This window comes from Tupaia chinensis, unplaced genomic scaffold (genome assembly GCF_000334495.1).
Source record: "Tupaia chinensis unplaced genomic scaffold, TupChi_1.0 Scaffold000094_1, whole genome shotgun sequence".
Classification (NCBI taxonomy): domain Eukaryota; kingdom Metazoa; phylum Chordata; class Mammalia; order Scandentia; family Tupaiidae; genus Tupaia; species Tupaia belangeri.
In genome coordinates this window covers 1418037-1442180 of record NW_006159556.1, presented here as the reverse complement: position 1 = coordinate 1442180, position 24144 = coordinate 1418037, and the positions used below count along the sequence as shown (strand labels likewise).

At 36.4% G+C, this 24144-nt stretch overlaps 1 protein-coding gene across 1 annotated transcript; it reads left to right on the top strand.

Moving 5' to 3' along the window:
- The first annotated feature begins 7551 nt into the window (after nt 1-7551).
- LOC102478949 (uncharacterized protein C2orf74-like) lies at nt 7552-8143 on the top strand. The gene has a single exon (XM_014585819.2). The coding sequence runs from the start codon at nt 7675-7677 to the stop codon at nt 8017-8019; it is 345 nt and encodes a 114-aa protein (XP_014441305.1). The 5' UTR covers nt 7552-7674; the 3' UTR covers nt 8020-8143.
- Nucleotides 8144-24144: the final 16001 nt, after the last annotated feature.

The following is a 24144-nucleotide window of genomic DNA, read 5'->3' as shown; positions in this document are numbered from 1 at the left end:
AGTATTGATGTTGAAATAGTCTTTTGGGCTGGCCCCATGGCCTAGTGGTTGTAAGAAACCAGATCCCACGTGTGGTCTACCACTGTTGGAGTTTTGCCCCTGTAATTTGAGAAACATGCCCAGTGCATGTATGTAGATGCCCCAAATCCAGGGGAGATGGAGACAGGGAGGAGAAGGTATTGTGGCATGGCCATTTCCATTGGTCTCTCTCTTTCTCTGACAAGGGCACGTACCCTTTGGCAATTAAAAGGAAAAAGGAAAGGAATAGACTTATAATTTGGATCTTTTTATCTTTTTTCTGTTATGTCTACACTTAAAATACTCTTAAAAGGGCATCGTAACTGAAAATTTAATTAAACTATCATGGGCCAAGATCATGAATGCTTTAACATTTTATTACTATTAGAATAGCATAATTGACCTATAGCCTACACTGGATTTCTACTTGTTATTTTACTTTTCTTTAAATAAAGAACACCTAAAACTTGTGATAATATTTGGTAAAAATTCTATTTAATCATTTAACTACCCCTTTTTATTTTCAGGGAAACCATTCTGTAATTGCTACCATGAAAATGATTTTGTTGAACTAAAATGATTTTTTCTAACTATGCAGTAGAACAGATTATAAGTAAAAAGGTAGACAAACTTCTCTGTACATTCTAGCTTTTCCAACCGTCTCCTTTTCTTCTCAAGGAATGTAAAACTGACTAAAGGGGGGAAAAACTGTATGGATGAGATTTTGGGTAATTATTGCTTAATTTATCTGGCATGATCCTTCAGAAACATAGGATATAAAATACTGGAAATATATAAAGTTAGTGTGCTTGGATTACAGTAGATTTTGAGTTTTTTCACACTTATGGCAATTATAATGGTTATGATGTGCTGAAAACCTTGATGTACCATTCCTTTACATAAATTATTTCTAATGCACACAAAACTTGGTCTTTGCTTCTCACAGTAACACCATCCTAGACTCAAGTAATTTGCCCAGTACTACTCAAGAGTTAAATTTTATGGTTTTGATTATTCCAATGCAGTATTTTTCCTATTATGTTGTTAACACTTCCCACTCTCACCCCACTCCTAACTTCTTCTCTCTTTCTCCTTTTTCTTTCTGACTGTCGATAGCACCTAGTAACCCCCAAACTGAAGCTATGATGATACCCCGCTCTTAGCAATCCATGTCTCAGAACAATGCTGACTATTTTATTTTCTCAAAGTAAACAGAAACCCCCCCCGCCCCTGATTTAACTCTACCTGAGACTTCTACCTCCATTCTACGGAGGATTTAATATTTAATAATGGTTTACAATGTTGTTTTTCCTCGATAGCAGATCACTGCTACAAAGGAACCACAATATTTTAATCCAAAAGAATCACCAGGCATACAAATATCTTGGCACCTATTTGAGATCTTTTTAAATTAGAGGATTCTTTCAGCCTCTTGACAATTATATAAAAAGCAGAGAAGCCTACTTTGTAAACAATGGCTATTATTAGAGCTTTCAGCACCGATCGCTATAAAGTTATGGTCATTCCATTGGAAACAGATAGGCCTACAGTTCACAGGTCATGTAAAATAATAAAGGTGTTAATAAAAAGTAGTTTTCCTTGGGAAAGTTTTTATTTTGTGTGTATGTGTGTGTGTATTGTGGAGTATTATAGTACCAAGAGACCTTCAAAATTACGTGTGTGTGCGTGTGTGTGTCTGTGTATTATAGATGGCCTACTCATTTACTTAAGATCCTTAAACAGAGTTTTTTTAATCAATTATGATTTCAGCATTTATATATCTTCTGTGTATCATGATGGTACTTTTTTAAATGTAAAGATGAATAGGAAATCCTTTTTGTCCTCAAGAATTACACACTTTGTGGGAAGAATCAACAGCAAGTTTTGTTTAACATTTGTGGTGAAATATAACCTATATACTTATTTCCCAAAGGAGTATTTCCAAAAGGCTTCGGAACAGTCCATAACTTTCAAGCCCTGTCTAGGAATGTTAGGAAGGAATTAGATAAAAATCCTTTGATTTGTCTCCGTTCATTGAGAAAGTGCATGGTGCATTTGCTGCGAGAGTTGCAGAAAGAGTTTTGCTGTGTCTTTCCTTACCATTCTGAAGTTAAATGTACAATCTAAGCTCTAATTTTAGAACTAGCTTATCAATGAAAATAAATAACTTAATTTCTCTTTGAGTTGCTAAGCCAAGGTGTATGTCCTTGTATTAATTTTACAGTAAACTCTTCCCACCTTTTGTAGAAAGCATGAATACCTGCTCCAAAAATCATATTATAGAGACAAAAAAGAAATTAGCATAAGTTATTATATAACTATCACAGGATACTGTATAACTGAGTAAAATGAGTGCTGTGCACCAGAGTTTTTCAATATAAATAGAATGTGAGCCGTTTTCTAGTGTGATTTATTTTCTAGTAGCCATATTTGAAAAGTAAAAGTAAACAGATGAAATTAATAATATGAACAAATTTATTTTAGCCAATATATCTAAAATATTATTATTTCAACATATAATCAATGTAGAATTATGGCTCTATTTGCATTTTTTGGTACTAAATCTTAGAGAACCAGTGTTTGCTTATTCTTTGTCGTACATCTCAATTTGGACCACACATGTAAAGTTCTAACAGCATGAGTGGCTAAAAGCTGCTGCTGAATTTAAATGTTCCAGATACTGTTAGAATTACAGATGTACTGAGAAAAATCAGATGAGAGAAGAGGTGTACAGAATATGTGACCCTGGATATGGGTCATGAAAGGGGCAGAATAGATGTTGATGGAAGGAATGAATATCTAACATGAGAAGTGCTAGATTTTGAAATGAATTTTACTGAAAATGGTAATAACAGTTCCAGTTATTGAACAGGTTAAATGTACTTCAGGTTACTATTTTTAAAAGTTGGGGGTGGGTAGCAGGTAGTACGGAAGTTAAATACTGGTTTCCAAATGACCAACCATGGTTCAAGTCCTGGATCTAGTGACTTACTTTCTCAATTTCTCTCTCATTTTGTATCTACCTCTGCTGATCACATGTGCCCTATAGCAAAGTAAATACTAATACTAATAAATGTAATTAAATAAATGATTCTTTAAGAAAAAATAAATTTGGTATACAATTTAAGGAGTATGTATAAGTTGATTTGTTATTCTTACCATATTTTATAAGAAATTGGACAAAACCAAATAGTTATTTAATATAACCAAAAAGTATGCTGCTGAAGAGTAATATTTTAAGATAACATATAGAAATAAAATCCTGTGACTTAAATATGTCAAAAACAACCCTTTTTGGCGATTCACAGTGAACCCCAACATACTAAATTTTCTTGAGTGCCTTGTAAATAAATGTTTTAATTTTGCTTAATTCAGTCTTCTCAAACTTGTTGGGCTAAGGGTCTTATTTTCGCAGGAAGACTGATAACACCCATGAAACTGGTGTTCCATGGAGCATATGCTTGAGAGTACTGCTTTAATATAGTTTGTCTTCTCACAAGTCTGTAAGATTTATTTGAAGAACGTTTTAGCACAACTTCTAGAGTTTAGGAATACTTTCTAATTATATTGTTCTAATTGCATAGTCAGTCTGTCACATTTAGCTAGATGATGACATTTATTCATTTATTCACTGAAATTACAACCTATCTTCTCATCTCTGGAAATATATTTTTCGTGAACCACAGCTGCTTATGTGATTTCTAATGCCTCACGTAAATTGATAAATGATAGGTGCATTACTTGGTTTGTACCTCATTGCATATTCTCCAGTTAAAAGCCCAGGAATATTTGCAGTTATTGCCTGATTATCCACTGATTTTAATGGGTTTTCAAAAAATTATGAGAGGCTATCAATTTTTCATCATTTGTTCTTTAAAGATTGTATAACTACTGAATGTTCACGAGCTACTAGCCTGCAGCTTGTCTCCAGAAGCAACTGTAATCTACTGATACTCTTAAAGGAGACACAGATGATGCCATGATTTGCTACATGACTCTACTTATAAATTTTAATCGCTGGCCTAGAAAAATCCACCATGAAGACTGAGAAAATTGCCCCCCAAGATGAGAATAATATACGAGAAATACTAGATACCATCACACATCCAAACATCTGGATAATTGGTATCCCAGAAGGCGAAGAGACTCATAAAGGCATTGACAATCTATTCCATGAAATCCTGCAAGAAAACTTTCCAAACCTAGAGAGGCAGTTAAAAATCTAGTCTTAAGACAGAAAAAGGACCCCAAATAGAATCAACCCAAGAATATCTTCTCCAAGACACATTATAGCCAAATTGACCAAAACCATAGACAAAAACAAGATAGTAAGATTGGCAAGAGAGAAACAGCAAATTACCTACAAAGGATATCACATCAGGATAACAGCAGACCTCTCATGAGAAACAATGTGATTGAGGATAGAATGGGGAAATATATTCAAAGTGTTAAAAGCAATTTCAGCCAAGAATAATGTACCCAGAAAGATTATCTTTCATATGGAAAGAAAAGATAAGAACATTCTCAGATAAACAAAACCTGAAAGAATTTACCAGCACCAGACCAGATCTCCAAGAAATTCTCAAAGGAGTGCTACATTAGGAAAATTAAATGCAGACACACAGAAATAAGAGTTCAGGACCAGCAGTTAGCGTAATGACTATGTCACTGAACTCCCATATAGTCGACCGTGGTTCAAGTCGTGGACCCAGTGGCTTAAACTCATGCCAGGCGTGTGTGCGTGCGTGCCCAAGATCCTGAGAGGAGAAGGGATTGCATCATGGCCATCCCCTCTGGGGAGTGATTTCTTGCTTTCTGTCTCTCTGTTTCTCTGTCTCTGTCTGTCTGGAAAATGCATATGCCCTGTAGTAAAAACCTCTCAAAAAAAAAAAAAAAGAAAAAGAAAGAAATAAGAGTTCAAAAACTAAGAAAATGGCCAACTTAATCATAGGGAGAAGTCTGAAGTTGAGTATTATATCCCAGAATTTAATCAGGAAGATCAAACCGCAACAAAAGATAGATTATAGTACATAAGGATGAACTGGTGAAATAGCATTTTATAAATTTTGACTAAAACATTGCTGATTATCTTCTAGGCTTTGTTGTCCAGTTTTAAGAATTTTTGTCCTGTCTTCAGTTGTCGATAGGTACATGTACCTACAATTTAAACAGAATCCTAACCTGTTTCCTGGATTTAAGTTTTAAACAAAGTTCCTTAGCATTTCTTTGATTTATTAAAGTTAAAACTGCTTTTCTTGAAATTACCAGATGAACTTGCTATTGAAAGTAGTTAGATTATTTAAGAAATTGTGTGACCGATAAAATGTGAGGGGAAAAGGAATGGAAGACAACTGTAGACACCAGAGATAGTGTGAGAAGAGGGTGGGAAAGGGCAGAGGGTCAGAAATAGGGGATATATATATATATATGTATATACTATATTGTGTATATATATATATATATATAACTAGAAATGGAAAGTTATTGACAATAATATGCATCATTAAGCCACTATGCAGTATATTCTAGATAGGAAATCAAATTTTGTATGCTGTGATGATGCTTAGGGAATGAATGTAAATTAATTAATAAAATATTTCAGGAAAAAAATCTAAAACTGTTTCTCTTGAAATTAAAAAAATGCATTAAAAATACCTATTTGATGACTGCAGTAAGCTATATAGCCCCAGCTAGATGCTACTTTATAGTATGTTCATTCTATTCACTGAGGTTTATGCCTGAAGTCAGACTTGTGTTCATGGATATGTATATATCAGCTGTGCTTGCTATTGGAAATATTTAGATTAATAAAGATATTTAGTGAATCAATAAAATGGGGAGGGAAAAGGCATAGAAAGCAACCATGGATACCAGAGACAGTGTGGGAGGAGGGTGGGAGATGGCAGAGGATGAGAGATAGGGAATCAAGGATGCAAAAAGAAGCAAAATATACAGGAAACAAGAAATGGAAAATTATTTGTTGATGATAACACCTATGTTGATGTGCTCGATTGAGCCAATACACAGTGTATTCTGGATGGAAAATTCTCATTTTGTATGCTGTAGTGATGTACAATGAATGAATGTAAATAAATTAATTTAAAAAATATTTATGGCAGACTGGTTGATTCTTCTTTCTTATTTATTGTTCTCGTAGGTTCTGTACTGACCATCAAGAGAAGTATTTGCCCAAAATCAATTTCAGGTGTCTTATTTATTTTTCCAGCTGATGTCCAGAGGCCTACCTGTGTATGAGAAAAGGGGCCTATTACAGTGACTGTTTAGACATTTTCTATCCCTTATTGCCTCCCTTCAGGGTAGAAAATAGTTATAACAGATCATCGAGGCTATAAAGTAATGTGGAGGTTAGGATGCTGGATCCTACATGGCCGACTCTGAAGTTTGAGTCCTGGACCTGGTTGCTTGAAAAATATGCTGAGTGCTTATCATGTGTGCCCAAAATTCTTCTGAGAGGAGGGATTACGAAGTGGCCATCCGTCCAAAGTGTGATTATTTCTCATTTTCCCTCTCTGTCTGTTTCTCTCTGGAGAGCTCATGCTCCCTATGGAAAAAAATCTTAAAAAAAAAAAAAAAAGAAAAAAAAAAGACGTTCTACTGAAACAACAATTAAGATGTATTCTTCATGTGAATAATGGAATGTATAAACATATGATCTATTTCATATGCATCATTTTACACTTTTATTTTTAAGTTTTGTCATAGGGTACATGTGCTCACATCAAAATCCCTTCTCTGCCATTCTACTCTCAGGATTTTGGGCATGCATGTTTTTCAAGCTGTTGTGTCTGGGACCTGAATTGTGTAGTTGGCCGTGGAGGACCCAGCTGCCTTAACCTCCAGATCACCTGCTGGCCCTCATTTTGTGCTTTAAATATGAGTTTTTCTTTATGTGACCCAGATAAAATCCTTAGGACTTTCTCTCCAAACTAATTTATCTTAATGTCTAAGCTCTATGTGTCTGTCTACTGTTATTTTATATTTCTCTTTTGAGTAGTATTGTTTTTAAAATGTTCATCACATTAAGAATACATTTTAATCAATCTTTGTTAAAGGTCTGCCCTCTCTGGGATTGAGTCAAGTGTCGCCTTCTACTGTTCTGTGTTTCTGCAATACTTACGCTTAGTTTTAATTTCTCCTACTCAGTTTTGCCTATAATTAAAATCAATGCAGCCTTTTTGTCAGTATCTTGTTTTTCCTATGCCCTAATCTTAGCATAGTAAAGAACTAGATTTCCCGCTTACTACTAATCAGGGGAATTCCATCCCTTCTTTCGACTCCATGCTCTGCACTCCTCAATAACCCAAGTAACAGCTGTGCAGGTGAAAGGTCTTTTGTTAAAAAGAAGGAAATTGAGTAGCCGTTTCCTCTTTCCTTCTCCGAGCTGCTTCTGTGGGCAAGTATTTGATACCTTAATTTTTTTCTGTTGACATTGTTTTAGAAGAATCCACAATTGTTTTGCAGAACTTAACTTTGAAAATCTACCTACTCACACAAAAATTAAAAAAAAATAACATTTTAAAATTGTGCATATAGGAATAAACAGAAAAGTTTCTTTGTACAGATGCCAACAGAGGTGAAGATTGTTTAGCTGCTAGTGTGGAAAGGAAACTTTCAGGCGAGTAGGAGAAGATACTAATGGGAATCATAAACTTGAATGCACTGATGAAGCCTGGCATCCTCGTCCAGAGGAAGACAAAGGGAGTGGTGGCCACTGCCTTAGAACACAGAGAGGATGGGAAGTCAGAGGAGGAGGACAAAATGAAAGAGAGGCAAGAGCCTGAGGATGCTGAAGGAACTGGGCAAGAGGCTGACAATGTGCAGAAAGAGCTTACACCTGCCACTAGAACAACTTCAGTTGTTGATAGCCAGAAAAGACCATTAAAAAGAGTGACATTTTCTAGGGAGGTAATTGTTATGGATCTTGGGAACCAGTACCCCAGACCTCAAAGATATACTCAAAAACATAAAGAGAGAAAATGAAGCTCCAAAAGTCTGAGAGTGAAAGAAATGTCACCTGTGACCGACAGTGAAATGACAGAGGGTACAAAATCACGTGGAAACATCAAAATAATGGGGAAGTAAGCAAATACCCTTTTGTAGAAAGAAGTGGACCACATGCAAAATTCTGTAAGTAAAATACTCAAGAGCTTGAATATGGGTTTTAAACAATTTAAATCCGAGTTCAATACATTTGTATTAAGTGTCAAAATTGTGCATGTAGTATATTGCTTTCTAAAATCAACTTTTGATGTTTAAGCAGTGATCTCTGTATGCATAGATTATAGCTAATTTCTGTATGAGTTTCAAGTATAAAATTAAAAGCATAAAAAGGAGCAAACTCTCCTTGATTGTATGATTTTGTTGGGGGGATAGTTTGGAAAAGTAGGCTAACATCATTATGTAAACATTCCATTTATATTAACCTTTAGTTGATGATCAAAAGGTAAAGGATGTAAAATGGTTAAAGTTGTTTGTGCAGAGCCCAGATGCCTGCCATAAACTGAATTTAACAAAGAATTGGTGTTCCAATACCACTGACATTGCGAATAGAACCACCTGATTTCACATAGATAGTATTTAAGCCTGCCAGAATTTTCTATGATATTCATAGTACTAATGAGAAATAGTTTTTGTATGAGGAGTGGCATAGTTTTCATAAATTCATTGGGTAAGTAGGTAAAATTGTTTGAATCATATGTTCTAGAACTGTAATGTTATTTAACTTTGTCATTTTTTACTGTTAAAATAATTTTGTATTTCATAATCATGCTTTTACATCATTGAGTTAGCATTATGATAACAATATAGTTATATTGAATTATGAGAGAGATGTGTTTTTTATTTATTTAAATTGTCTCGTGTATTCTTGCACATTCAACATTTACATTTTCATTAAATGATCTGCTAAGTGTTAATAACAGTTTCTAGAAAATTTTTTATGCATAGTGGTATAAGATAGTGGGTGGGACTTTAGTCATTTTTTTATCAACAGAATAAAAAATAAACTCCTTGAAGAATTTCTCAAATTTCTTCTTGTAAGGGAAAAGCATTTTAAATCTTCATGTGTGACAAGATCAGCAAATCTTGAAGTCTGAACTTTAAATCCTGTAAGCCTAGAAATTTGTGGATTCTCAAATCCCTGTTCACTTTATAGCCATTTGTAAGAGTCTTATCTTTACCATCTTTCCCCTTCGGTTCAGTCCACCCCTGGTTGGTCCTGAAATAGTCTAGAGTCAGTAGGATGTTTCACTGCAGTTTTAGGGAAGGAGAATGGTACATAACTGGTACCCATAACATAAGAATGAAGATTCTGAAGTGTTGTTCATAGGCATTGAGGGAAAAGAACTGGTGTTCTGACTCTGGTGTCTCCAGTGTATTCTGTTAGATATAAGATAAGCAGCCCCAACACAAGAGAGCCATTTGCTTTTGCTTTAAATGGGGGAGTGGCAAAATCCCATTGAAGAAGAGCTGGTGTGATGGAGGTAATCTAGCAAGTCTTTTTTTTTTTTTTTTTTTTTTGGAGAGGTTTTTGCTATAGGGCACATGCACTCACCACAAAGACAGAGAGAGACAGAGAGACAGAAAGCGAGAAATCACCCCCCAGGGGGGATGGCCACCACAATCCCTTCTCCTCCATTCTCTTCTTGAGATTTTGGGCATACACACCCATGCTCCCGGCATGAGTTTAAGCCACAGGGTCCGGGCTTCTAACTCTGGTCGACTACTCGAGAGTCCAGCGACATAGCCATTATGTTAACTGCTGGTTCTGCAATCTTAAAAGCAGAAGGAAGCAGAGTATCTTTTTTCATGAGACAAATTGTCTTAGTGAAATGTCAACTAGATATTATCCTTTATTTGAATGCTCCCATCATATACTTGCTTTCATTAAAGACAACTATTTTAAGATCCATCAACAAGTTGGACATTCTCCTGGATACTCTTGGATTTGCCTAACTTAAACCAAAGCATCGTAAAGTCCAGAGACTCTTTAAATGATCAGAATAAGATACCAGCATTTTGAATTTCTAAGTATTCACTTAAGAAGCCAACATTTTGAACACCACTCAAAAAAATCCACATTGGTTTGGGTTGTCATGTATGTCAATATAAAAATTGATTTTGTTTAGTTAAATGTGTGATAGAAACTAATTTAAATATCCAATAATCAGTCCATTTTCACTTAGAAATTTTTTTATTACTTTGAATATTAAAATGTCGATAATTCCATCTTAAAGCTCTTTACATTTTCTGCTTTTATTCACATCAAGTTTACTTTCTTTTTTTCTTCTTATTAAGAGATTATAGACCTTCTCTCATACCAAATATGTTTGAAAGATTGATTTTCTTAGGTTTTAAAAGAATATATTGAAAAAGTAGAAAATAGTTTCAATTCTGAATAAGCTGTATTAAACATTAAATCACACTAAACAGTTGTTTACCAAAAATAGTCCATCTCTGACTTTCTGTAAATTAATGATATTTGGGGCATTTTGAATTTTTAGCTGCAAAAGAGTGTTAATGTACTATATGTCTGACAGTGACAAGTGCTAACGAGACCAGTAAAGCAGGATGAAGACTAGGAGTGCCGTGGTAATTGCATTTTACGTAAGATGTTCAGGAAATGTCTTTCTGAACAGGTAACATTTAAACAGAGGTCTTTTGGTGGCAGATTTGTGGGAAGAATGTTCTGGGCAAAGTGAATATTAAGTGTAAAATTCTCTCAATAAGAGGGTGCTTGTCCTGTTAAAGAACGAGCAAGGATAGTGTAACTCTGACAGAGCGGTTGATGAGAGAAGCAGAGAAGGCCCAGTGGGGGAAGTTAGTTTATGTAGGTTTTTGTAAGGATTTTGGCTTTTATTCTGTGTGATATGAGGAAGGTTGTGAGTGTTTTCAGAGAGGATCAGCATGAAATGACGTCTGATCTAACAGGTGCACTCTGGCTTCAGGGTTGAAAATACCCTGATCGCAGTGGACACAGGATAGCAGTGGAGACAGAGTCACAAAGAATTGCTAAAGGATTGCTGTGAAGAGTGAGGGGAAGGAACAGCAAGGACAACGGGTTTTTATGATGAGCTGCAAAATGACATGGCCATTTTCAGAGATAGGGTGGGGATTGTCAGATGAACAGATATGTTGGGGAAAGGATATTTTTACCCTAGAACATGTTAAAGTAGAGATGTCTATTAGATATCCAAGTGGAAATGCTTCATCGGCTGTAGAATCTCTGAATCTGAATTTCAGAGACCAAGCTAGAAACAGTTTGGGGGATCCACAGTTCATAAACTGGCATTTGAAGTGTGTAACTAGGTGAGATCAGCTGGCAAAGGGGGAGCGGTCCAGGGAAGGAGCTCTGAGGAGTGCACACTTGTGGAGACTGTGGATGCCACGAGGAAGGACCAGCTAGTGCATGGTGAAGGGGAAGTCAAAGAGGAAGGAAAATCCCAGAATTTGTTGTACCGGAAGGCAAGTGAAGACATTTCAGAAATGATTAGTCAGTCGACTCTGACAGACGCTGCTCATAAGTCTTAAATAAGATGGGGACTAAATTTAACAGTGGTCTTAGAAAAAAAAAAAAAAGATCATTCATGACTTTGACAAAAGCCACTTCACTGAGATGGTAGTGATAAAAATCTCACTGGAGAATGTTTAAAGGAAGATGGAGGAAGCAGAGTGGAAACAAGTAAAGGCACTCTTGAGTAATGTAGATAGAAGAGAAGAGAATAGGGCCATCCCCAGAAGGAAGCAGAGATTAAAAGGATTTTTTTTTTAGAGATATTTTTGTTATAGGGCACATTTGCTCACCCAGAGAGACAGATAGAAAGTGAGAAATCACACCTCTCCCCACCCTGGCAAGGGAGATGGCCATGCTGCAATGGCTTCTCCTCAATGTTCTTGGGATTTGGGGCATGCATGGACATGCACCCAGGGTGAGTTTAAATCACTGAGTCTGGGACTTGAACTGCCATCAACTATGTGAGAGTCCAACAATCTAACCATTGCATCATCTGCTGGTCTCTTAAAGGGCTTTATAAAAAAGAATGATTTATTTTTATGTATTATGATAATCACTTTCTAATTTGCTGTAGGGCATTGTAGTTTTTAGGAAATAATCTGAACTATTTATAAAGAGTAATAAAGTAGATAATCCAGAACAGAAGAGAAAATTCACCTGCAATTAAAAAGTGCACAGTTATTTCTGGAATGAAACTAATGATTTTCTGAGGCATGGACTGGAGATCTAACATGGAAGAACAGGCTTTGGATAGGGACATGAGGTGTTCATTCCAGTAACAGGAGGTAGCAGTCCACATGTGCACCGGGGCAAGGGTCAGAGATGTGAGACTGGTAGCTGGAGAAGCTCTTTCCAGAATGCTTGCATGTTTTTTCAGCGGTAGACCAGCCTGACAGTGAGCATGCAGGAGGGGGAATTGGAGGTCTGCCTACATCATGTAGGTGAGTTAGAGGGATAGACTGCCTAATAGGATTGCTGAAAAGAACCAGGGACACACTGAGGGTATGACCCTAACCTGTGATCAATCAGCCTAGAGGTCATAAATATTGTTCACAGAAATGAATGAACTGTGGATTTCTCAGTTCTTTTAATAGCATCTGGCTTTGTAGTTGCTAGGTCATTGCAAAGCACTGGAAAGCAGATGTATTTCCTAAAGAGCATTATACATTATTCCTAAAGAGCAAGATCCAATCAAGGCAGTGGATTTGATAGGTTAAAAAAATGCATCATCAGATTTCTTACTAATTCACTTCTAGATGAGAATAAACTCTAAAATGTGAGCAATCATACAGACTTTTGAACAATCACAATAGACTTCAGACATCCTCGGAACATTTTCTCGATTTCATATATTAAGAAACTGAGGTCCAGAAAGGTTAAAGGAGTCCCTTGTCTTCTGCTGTGAATTTTACATTACCTTTTACAGAGAATTTTGAATATTATAGTAAGCATGCTCTTCCAGGTACGTTACATTTTATTCTAATTTTATTCCTTTTACTAGAGCATTCCTGTTTGGTTTTTTCATTTTTGCTTGATCCTACAGTTAAGTAAATTCTTTTTGACAGTTTTGTTATTAAGTTGAGGAAGGTAAGCAAGAATTCTGGTTTTAAAAGCTCATTAATTTCAAAGAAATGTGCCATGAGTTAATGTTTTGAATGTTTTGTTTTTCTTTCTACATTTTTGGATGAATAAAATGCTATCAACAGAAATAGGTTATTTAAAGCTTATTAGATAGGAGTTATTGGGATAAAAATTCTTCTAAGCATGTGTTCCATGCCTTACTAACGGGCAGAATGTAATAGCCAGCCAGTAAGGTTCATTATCAACAATACAAGATTGTGTTGTAGCCCTTCTTTACAAACCTAGCTGTGAAGAAACATGTCTTTAAAAAAAATAAAAAAGAACAAGCATTTTCAAAATGCCTTTCACTCATCTGAACATTTAGTAAATGAAAGTCCTTTCGCCAAGGTATGTATTTCTTAAACATCTCGACTGAGAAGAGAATGTCCTTGACCTACTTGTTTACAAGAAGCAAAACCATTTACTTCCTACCTTTAACATAGTAGCAAGTTTAATGATGTGTGAGCAAGCTGTCACTGCACAAATTTCAACATAAGCTGATTTTTCTCAAGTTCAGAAAAAAAATAATTTCAGTCAAAAAATATACAGCAATACTGTGCATGTCCATTTTTAAAAAAAAAAATCAGTATCCTGTCTACTTGAGTAGCAAATATACATTTCTGAAGTATTTTTAAATAATAAAACATCAGGTTTTCCTGACTACTAAATTTAAGGATATAAAATAGGTCAGTATAGGTGGTTATGGAGACCTAAAACCCTTTACCACTGTCTACTATGAAGGTTCTTCACAACGTTCATGGAAAATGGATGTTATAAAGACAGTACATGGATTTCAAATTTTTATGTCAAAATAAATGTGTACTTTAGCTCAATTTTTCTATGAATTTGTTTGAAGTCTCCTTGTATTTGACAGAGAAAATAGATACAAGGCACTGGTGGTCAGATGGAGATTAAAGTATCTACTTTCATAATAGGCCAGGAAGTCCCCAATACTTTCCCAGAGTTGAACTTTCTAGCAAAGGTGCCATAGAAAACATGGGAGAGATTTGCCAGTCTTTATCCTTGAAGAGATATGAGTAAGTGGACAGGAAGGAGGAAACGTGTTCTTGACACCGCCCTTTGCCACTCCTGTGTGTGGTGCGCCTTGAACCGGCAGCAGCTGCATCACCTGGAAGCTTGTAAGACAGAACCTAGGGCTTCATCCCAGAGCTACTGAATCGGAATGTGCTTTAACAAGTTCCCTCTCCACTCCTGGGTGATTGATTTATGCATTACATTTGACGTGCACTTCTCTGGTAGCCAGATGTGTTACTATAAACTCCTCCTCTTGTGTCCTAAGACATAATATAGAAACAAATGGAAGGATTTCTCTCTGCAGGTGGAGTTCATAAGCCTCCATTATCTAAGTAAAGGGTTTAGTGTTTTTGAAATAGTCCACGGCCAAGGACTCTTACTAAGATCTTTCAGTCACAAAAGTGCAATAATCAGAATGTCTTATTTTTAATATATGCACATTAGAATTCCAACTAAAGTGTCACTTGTGAAAGAGATTTCTGCTAGGGGAACCAGCAGTTAGCGTAATGGCTATGTCGCTGGACTCCCACATAGTCACCTGCGGTTTGCATCCCAGACCCAGTGGCTTAAAACTCAAGCCGGGCACGTGTGCGTGCGTGCCCAAGATCCCGAGAGGAGAATGGAGGAGAAGGGATTGCGGCGTGACCATCCCTCCTGGGGGGGGTGATTTCTCACTTTCTGTCTCTCTATCTCTGTCTGGCGAGCGCATGCACCCTATAGCGAAAACCTCTCCAAAAAAAAAAAAAAAAGATTTCTGCTAGTAAATAAAACACAGTTTTAAAAATAAAATAAGAAACAAAACAGTAAACTTGTGAGGCAGTCTGGTTTTAATTATCTAGTTTTATGCAACTAACTACAAAATCAGGGTAAGTAAAGTTGACAAGGTCTTGATTTCCTCAGTAGTTTTTTCCAGTGCATGATCTGGGGGCAGAAGGTGTTGAAACTGCAGACAGTGTAGAATATGCAGAAAAAAGTAAAAATGGTAAACCTGAAACTTTTGAATAAGTTAAAAAAGATTAAGGGATCAGGCAGTGGTGCAGACATAAAATGACGCTCTGATAGGCTGACTCACATAGGGAGGTGGTTCCAAGCTTGTGTCCTGAGACCTCCTAAATATTACCAAATTCGTGTTTGCTCATGGTCCAGGGCTGGCTGAAGCAGCGGGCAGATCATGACATCAAGACCCTGATGGCGGTACTATCTCTTTTCTCTCATGGAGAAATAAATGAGCTTAAAACATATACACGCACACATGTGCACACATGCATACACGTACACTAATATGTCTGAAGTGTGGAATATAGAGTGTTTGTCAATGTGTTTGTATGGTATTAGTGATGGGGAGGGGGAGTTGGAGGAGGCTTTATTCCCCTTGGGAAATTTGGTCCAAGGTCAAGGAGCAGTTATTTAAAGGTGTAAGAAAAGGACTGAAATTGGCATTTTAGATGGTTAATGAATGGCCTCAGTGCTCGCAGTGGGGGTTGAAAGCCACAGAGAGACAAGCAAGAGAGTATTTGCATAATCTAGGTGAGACTTGATAAAATGAATCAGAGATGTGGAAGTATGGAAGAGGAAAAGTGAACTATTTAAGAGGAAAAAATGGCAGGACTTTTGGGGGTTTGTGAGGAGGAGGAAAATTGCATGGCTAATTCCTGTGTTCTGGGCCTTAAAAGCATGATAAGAAATATGGGGGAGGGGGAAAAGGAGCTTGGAAAGAAATGATGGATTCTGTTGTCACTTTGTTTTAGATTGAACATGCAATTGTCAAAATCTAGTAACAGGTAGGCCTTAAATATTTAATGATCTTGAAAGGGGTCTTTTCCACTCTATATACTTCCAGTATTGTTCATTGTCATTGTTCTAATTATTGCATATGTAGATACTTCACGTCTCCTGGCTGTCTGGCTCCCTGACCTGCACTCCAGTCCCATTCATACTGCCTCACTTGTGAGTTTTAGTATTCTTTCAGTGAAAGTTATGCCTTGCTATTAATTGTAAATAGAAGTGGAGATGTACTATGTAGGGCATACGGAATGTTAGTTTTAGATACTGAGAAATATAATCATTTGGGGGCAAGGGTTATGATTAGTATCACTTTGATAACTGAAACAATGCTCTGTAAGTATCCCATGTTTAAATAACTATTGAATTATGCTGAAAATCTGAGTCTTCAAATTGCTTCTGTAAAGTTAGGAATGAAGAAATGAGTCTATGGGAAATAAGTATAATGAGCCTAAATAAATAAATATTATTAAATATTTCTGTGTTTGGTTTGGAGATTACTGAAACCATGTAATTTAAAACATTTAATTTCTTCACTTTAGCACTTATCTCAAAGTGCTTCCCTGGGGCTTTTTCTCCCCTGATTTTCTCCATTCTTCTTTTGTTCGTCCCTTCCTTCTTTCTTTTCTTTCTCTTTCTCATCTATAGGACTCGTTTCTCCTGCATGTGAATATATGTTTTCATTTCCTCTTGATTTGCTTTTGATTTGGGAAGAAAATACATACAACTATTAAGGATATTTAATGTGTATGTCTTTTTCAGGGACTTGAGCTATCATTCTTAGAAAGATTTTAATAAAAAGGATTTCTGACAATGTAACAAAATAAAAACCAGGGTTGATAGACTTCAGCATATATGAAGTGTGTGGCTTGTCTGGAAAAAAATTCAAACATCGAGCACATCTGGCACGTTTTCTGTACTTCGTTTCCACCTCTGCTCGCCAATCTTGTGTGTGTGCGACAGCAGAGACATTGATGAATCACTTTAATTTATCAGGCAACCGACAGTTTGCCGAGACTATCTGTAAGAACCAGCTACAGCTGATCCTGATCATTTTAGGTATGTTATGTGTCTCGTTTCAAAAAATATATATATAAATGATCAGGAGCAATTTTGATGTATTCTTGTACTACTGATATAAAGAAATACATATTTGAGTATCCTCTTGATTTTTATTTTTCTCTCATTCTCTTCTTTTTTTTTTTTTTTGGAGAGATTTTTGCTATAGGGAATATACGCTTACCAGTAAGACAGAGAGAGAGACAGAAAGCGAGAAATCACTCCCCAGAGGGTATGGTCACGCCACAATCCCTTCTTCTCTTGGGATCTTGGGTACACAGGCACACAAGCCCAGTGTGAGTTTAAGCCACCGGCTCTAGGACTAAAACTGCAGTCAATTACGTGGGAGTCGAGCAACATAGCCATTACACCAGCTGCTGGTCCCCTCTTTTGCTTTTTAACAGAAAAATCTATATCTGTATAATTATATGCTAATTAAGATATTTGAGAAAATTGTGATATAACTTGGCATTTTGCGAGTTTTGAGGATCATTTTAAAATTAAATTTATACAAAAATTGATTTTTTGAAAATATTAATTTTGTTATTGAATAAGACAGAAATCCTTATTTTGATAATAGTAAGTTGTAGTGTCAATTTTTCACTTAAATAGTGTAGACTTTATATGCAGAATAAATAATGGAATCTATCAACTCTTAAAGTATTTTATAGTTTTGTGAAAATATGCCTAATAGTGGTGACAAAAGATAATCTTGGAAATACTGTGAACAGAAGATAGTCACGTATAATTTGAAGAGGTCATGTTCTCTTGATGCTAAGAGTGTGCGGAGTTAAAGCTTTCTATAGATTATTATAAATGACTTTTTGGAACTTTCATAATCAAAGAAACCAGTACTTGGTGTGGTTTCACATTTTCTGCCATAACCTGAGTACTGTGGTAGAAATGGGTCTACCCAGTTATGGGAACAAAGTGACACATCTGGTTTACCTACTGAGGAAAGGGTGGTTGTGGGCCTTCACTAGGCTTCTTGCACTTAGAAAGGGTATTCACGAAGTCCATTGTAAAGACAGTCTGTGAAATCCCCATTTTGCCATGGCTGTCAAGTTAAGGAAACTTGCCTAAGATTTCCTTTCAGTCCAGGAGAGCTTTACCATTCATCACTTCTTTCTTTATGATCCATGGAGTTGGGACTAAGGTAGCTACTGGTTCTAGAAAGTATATTAATTTTATTTAAATTAACATAATTTTAGTTTATTTTCAGAAGCAAATTAGACCACCGTGTTGTCGCTCTAATCTGATATCTCTTTAGTGGGCAGTTTCCTCCCAAAGGGGCTAATCCTAAACTTGGTCAGGCTGAAAGGGCAGGACTACAAGCAGAATATAAATCCATGATAGATAAGTACAAAATATTGCTCACCTGAGGACACTGAGAGTGAATGGGGCCACTGTTAGGAATAGTGCTTGAACAGCATTTGTCATCTTAGAGTGTCTCAAGTGCACTGGAGGATATAGTTACCCTAATGATAGAATCAGTATGTTGGGATATCAGAAAAGTCATGATGCATTTTTGTGCAGAAAAAAATAGGATACATTATGACTTTTCTGACAACCCAATAATTTTGAAGATAATGCCAATGACTAAGGCTTCATTGTAGTGAGGGTTGGTGGTCAGGTGAATAAATAGGCAACCTGGCTTTAAAGGCATAGGGTTAGACAGAGGTATCCCATATTTGGATAGGGACATATTTAGCTGGAACTCTCCTGGTCCCTTCTTTCCTAAAGAAAGTCTTAGTTCTCATTAGCATGTTTAATGAGAGACATGAATAAAAGAATGGGAATTTAAAATAAACTTTGATCCATTCCAATCTTTTATACTCTTGTAATTAATTTTCCTTACTTTCTGTCTCACCTCATAATTCATGCCATCACGTTTAAACATTTCTCATTGTCGTTAGTAGGAATTATGTGCATAGTTCAGAGGATGAATTATTTTACTAGCTTTGCTTCTCCTTTAAAAGGCAAGTTTGGGCTTGGCTAGGTTTAGGAGTTGCTTTGGAAATTTGGCTTAGCATATGGTTTCCAAATAAGAATGTAGGCTTAGAACAAGGGAACAGATCACACAATTCAAGCGTGCTTATTTGATGTTGGTATTTTTCCATTATTTAAATTTGAAGTGCTTTTTTTCTTTCTTAGTATTCTCTACAATTTTTTTTAATTTGCTTTTCTTTGTTTTCAATTTATTCTATTTGAATTTACATGATACCTTTCTCATTTATGTCACCTTATTTTGGGACTCTTATGAAAATAAATTCTTCGTGTCTTTCATTGAAATTTTAATTGAGTTAATTGTAGATTCACATGCAGTTGTTATATGCAAAGATTCTGTAAAGCCTCTGCCCAGTTTCCCTCAATGCTAACATCTTGCAAACTTTTAGTACAATATTGTATCCAAGATATTTACTTTGATACAACCCACCTATCATATTAAGTTTTCAGCAGTTTCTCATGTACTCGTGTGTGTGTGTATGTGTGTGTGGTATGTATGTGTGTGTGTGTGTGTGTTTGTGTGTGTTTGGTTCTAAACAGTTTCTTACACATATAGGGTCATATATTCACTACCACAGTCAAGAGCACAGAAAAAAATAGTTCACGTGGACATTTATCATCAAAATATAATATGGACAAACTGTTCTCAAGACTTTCACAAGAGATCACTTTATGACCTTGAAGGACCCTTATTGAAAGCAGGCCATTAATGTGAACACCATTTATCCAATGATTCTAGTGAAATAATTTTTAATCTAGGAGAGATCATATAGCTTAAGAACACTATTTGTTGTCTTGAATATGACATAGGTCAAAGATACTTGCTTAGTTGTAGGCCCAAATTCTAGAACTAGTTTTAACATGGCTTCTCAGCTTATTTGCTCTATGTGAACAGAAAGAAAAGTCTTGACAAATCATTCTGAGTTCATGAAAATAGGTAATGTCTTGTTTGTCTTGACACCTTTATTGTTTAGCTAGACAAAACATGCTCAGTAATACGTGATGAGTAACTGTGTTTTATACAATTGGGAAGATGCTTATTTAAATGTGTATAACTTCCGTATCTTTTTAAGTCAATATATTCTGGGTTTTTTTTTTTTTTTTTTTGGGGGGGGGGGTTTTTTTCTTTTAGTGCGCTCACCAGACAGAGACAGAGACATAGAGGAAGAAAGCGAGAAATCACCCCCGGGGGATGGTCACGCCGCAATCCCTTCTCCTCCATTCTCCTCTCGGGATCTTGGGCACGCACGCACACGTGCCCGGCGTGAGTTTTAAGCCACCGGGTCCAGGACGCGATCTGTGGTCGACTATGTGGGAGTCCAGTGACATAGCCATTATGCTAACTGCTGGTTCCCAATATATTCTTCATTTATTAGTAAGAGATAGATTGGAATTTCTGAATAACAGCATCATTCAAATCTTACTGATGGGGCTTTATGCTTAGTTATGTATAGAGCCCAAATAATCAGTCTGAATTCATAGGGTTCCAACATTCATCAGAAGATAGAGAAAAGGCAGACTCCTGAGTGTGACATATTAAAAGGGGATTGCTATAGCTTGCCTTTTATTCCCTTTTTAAAGTTGTCCCTTTCTATTCTTACTACTTTGTGGAATATTGGTACCACTTTAGCAAACATCTGGAGTGATTGTACTGGATTGCTTAGGGTTCTGTGGTATACAGTGAAAACAGACATGTGTTGAAATCACCTGGCTCCATGGAAAACCAGTTTTGTGATAAGAAGTCTTTTATATCCTTTATTGTCATTGTTTATCATTTGCTACCCTGGTCTATTGTAACATGTTTTTTTCTCAATTTCCTAAATATTACATTACATATTATGGAGAAATAATTATAATATAGAGCACATACAATGATTAATGAATAAAACACATAAAGTGATAATTTCACAGTTAATTTAAAATACATTTCATAGAACTATGTCTTTTTCATAGTTCTGTTTATGTGATGGACTTCAAAATGTCCATGGAAAATGGCCTTTATGAGTATATTTTGGTGCAAAGAATGTTGAAAGCCGTGCAATAGCATTTCGATAATGCACATTTACCATGTACAGTTGGCATAATGTTGGCAAGTAATAGACACTCGAAACTGATTTATTTGGATCAGTGAATGTCCCTATTTGTGATTTGATCAGGATATTGGCAGTTCCAGTACTGCAGCCGCTTCAAAGCTCCAAAGGCAGGTCATGAAATCTTAATTTAAAATAAATTTCCATGATCTGAAGGTTGCTTTGATAAGGAATCTAGTTGATTTTGAGCATTCAAGGGTTGGAAAGATAATGCATGATCAGATGCTATAAATAAATAAATACCTTTACCTGCAAGGTGGTGAAGCTTTGCTCAGAGATGGGTCACAAGGCGGTGTGGCTTTCCACCTTCCTGAGATGCGTGGTGGTCTTGGAGGCATGCTATGTGATCTTCCTTCAAGAAAGAACTTCTTTCCAGGGGGAAGGGGGATCGTAAGCTCATGGGTCTTAGCTGCAGAACCCTTAGGATCCTTTGCAGCAGTCAGACTAAGGCCACACTTTTCCAGATGATCTGCTAGCCAATGATGAGCATGAGGGGGTGCTCGGGTATCTTTCTGCTCCTGGACTCTGACAGACTGTCCCTGTCCTGGAGCTCCACGTTAGTATGGCCAGGAAAGCATGAGATCTATATCGCCATCTTGCCATTGTTTTCTCTGTCCAATTCTCCTTTCGGTCTTTCTTCTCATGGGCTCCATTTGTATTGCAGTATGAGGGCTTTTGCTAGAGAGTCGTCTTTTCTTCCTCTTTACCTTTAGTTGGTACTACAGCCTGAATTACCTTGTACCCCTCACTCTGGCTCAGCATCTGCTTCTAGTGGGACCTGAGCAAGAAGCACTTGAGAGAACTAAACTGGAAGGTTATAGAATTTTGAGTTCTTTGCTGTCTCTGCAATCCTTGAATGTTTTAATTTAGAATCTATTGTTCCTGGGCAGAGCTGGATGATCATTTCACAACAATTCTTCAAAAAAAAAAAAGAGAAAACTATTATGGTTTACTGCATGAGATGTTTTTTTGAGGCAGATAAAGCTCCTGTCTAAATCACAAACTTTCTACTTGGGAAAACTTGTATTTTCTTCATACTTGCAAAGATACAATCATATTACATCCCTTAAAATGTATTGTACTTGCTAATGTTTGTAACTACCTAGAGTCATTTTGAATTGCTAAACTTTGCACACACATAAAAAATGAAAATATATCAGTTTCTAGTAGTAGTTGTTTATTTAAACCCCTTGCAACATGCACATTTTCTGAGCAGATAGCACCAATAGTGAAGATGTTTAAAGAAAGAAGTGTAGAAAAGCTATCAACCATGGAGCTATTTATTATAATTTTGAAGGTAATCTTTCATTTTGTTTCCCTATTGTGTATTTTAGTACAAATGATGCACCCATATTTTGCATAATTAGCACATAACAAATAACTAAATAATAATAAGTTTTGAAATATGGACACTCTTAAGTTATTCATCTGTTGGATTATAGTCTTTCTAAAAGAAATGGAAATTTGCTGAAATTCACTTTGAATCTTGGGTTGTAATGAAGTTCTTGAGAGGGTTGTTTTCTTTTTAAATGTTGTGCTCATATGATATGAATAAAAAGTAAGTGCTTACTTTGAAGGTTTGAAGTTAGAAAATCAGAAAATATGGTAGTAGGCCAGCTTGGGATTCCCCAACCTCCTATTTTTACCCAAGGGGCAATATCGGGGCAAAAATAACAGCTAAAATATAACATTTTTCTGGAACTATGCAAATTCCAGCCTCTCTCATGTTCTTTTGAAATAACTTTTTGAGTCCCTGAGTGAATTGTGTGAGACCTGGTAATAAGATATTGTCCTCGTGGCACAGAGAATTTCTGATTTCCTTTCTTTTTTTTTTTTTTTTTTTTTTAAAGTTGATCTTTATTGAGCCCTTGGTATTTGCCAGTTGCTCTGCTAAGGTCCTTCATGCACATGATATTACTAATGACCACAATAATCATATTACTTAGAGACTGTTATTATTTCCATTTTACACACAAGAAATTTGAGGCACAGAGATGACATGTATGATGTTGCCATACTCACTTTAGAAAGAACCATTTGAAGCCTTAAATGGTAGTGTGTGGTTATAACCTGGGTATGGCTGACTGCAAGGTCTATGCTGTCATGACTACCATGTTACCTAGACTTTTCTGTTCCCCTTCTTCCTTTGCTGGGCTCTCAGTGAGCACCCCGGTGGGCCTGGAAAATGCTGCCGCTGTTGCAGCTTCTGTCGTTGCTTGTCACCTCTGCTGCCTTTGAGGCCTGTGCTGTGAATTCTCAAGGTGCAGGGAGCTGATGTGCAAGGAGTTAAAGGAACTCTTGCAGCTGCCAAATGTGTTGTTATCACTAACCGCACTGCTGTCATCAGTGCCTCTGCCAGCGCTACCAGCCTTGTGGTTGCCAGTGCCAGTGTGGCTGATGCCTTGAGCTGTCAGTGTCCCAGGGTGATTCTGCAGACAAGCAGCTGCTTTTAGATTTCACTAGCTCACTAGCTCATTACCTGTAGATCCTTTGCCTGTGGACTCAGGCTTAAGTCCATGCAGCCTGGGATAGGAGACGATTGGAGGTATGTCTTATCTTCTCTACCATCTGAGACAACTGGCCTCGAACCAAACTTGCACTTCTGTTTTCCTCTCTCTTCTTAAGAGAGTTCTTTTCCCAGAGGCTCTTTCTGCCCTCGTGCAATTCCCCACAGCCCTGGGAACATGAACATAAACATTTAAACCCTAGAATGAACATAATTTAGTCTTAATGTGGAAGCCCTACTACATTAAGGTATTTTAGTTTAAAATAAATAGTAAAAAGCATTTAAATTTTATTATCATGAATACATATAACTTTGCACTTACCTATGCAAGACTTAAATCATGACAGTGACTAGAGAATTACTATGTAAATATAAATAACTGTATCAACCAAGGGTGATGTCAGAGTGGTTTTATAAAAATATAATTACTAATGCTAAACTAGTCAACTCTTTCTTTGAAGTTTTATCAATAATTCATGCATCTCATAATCTCA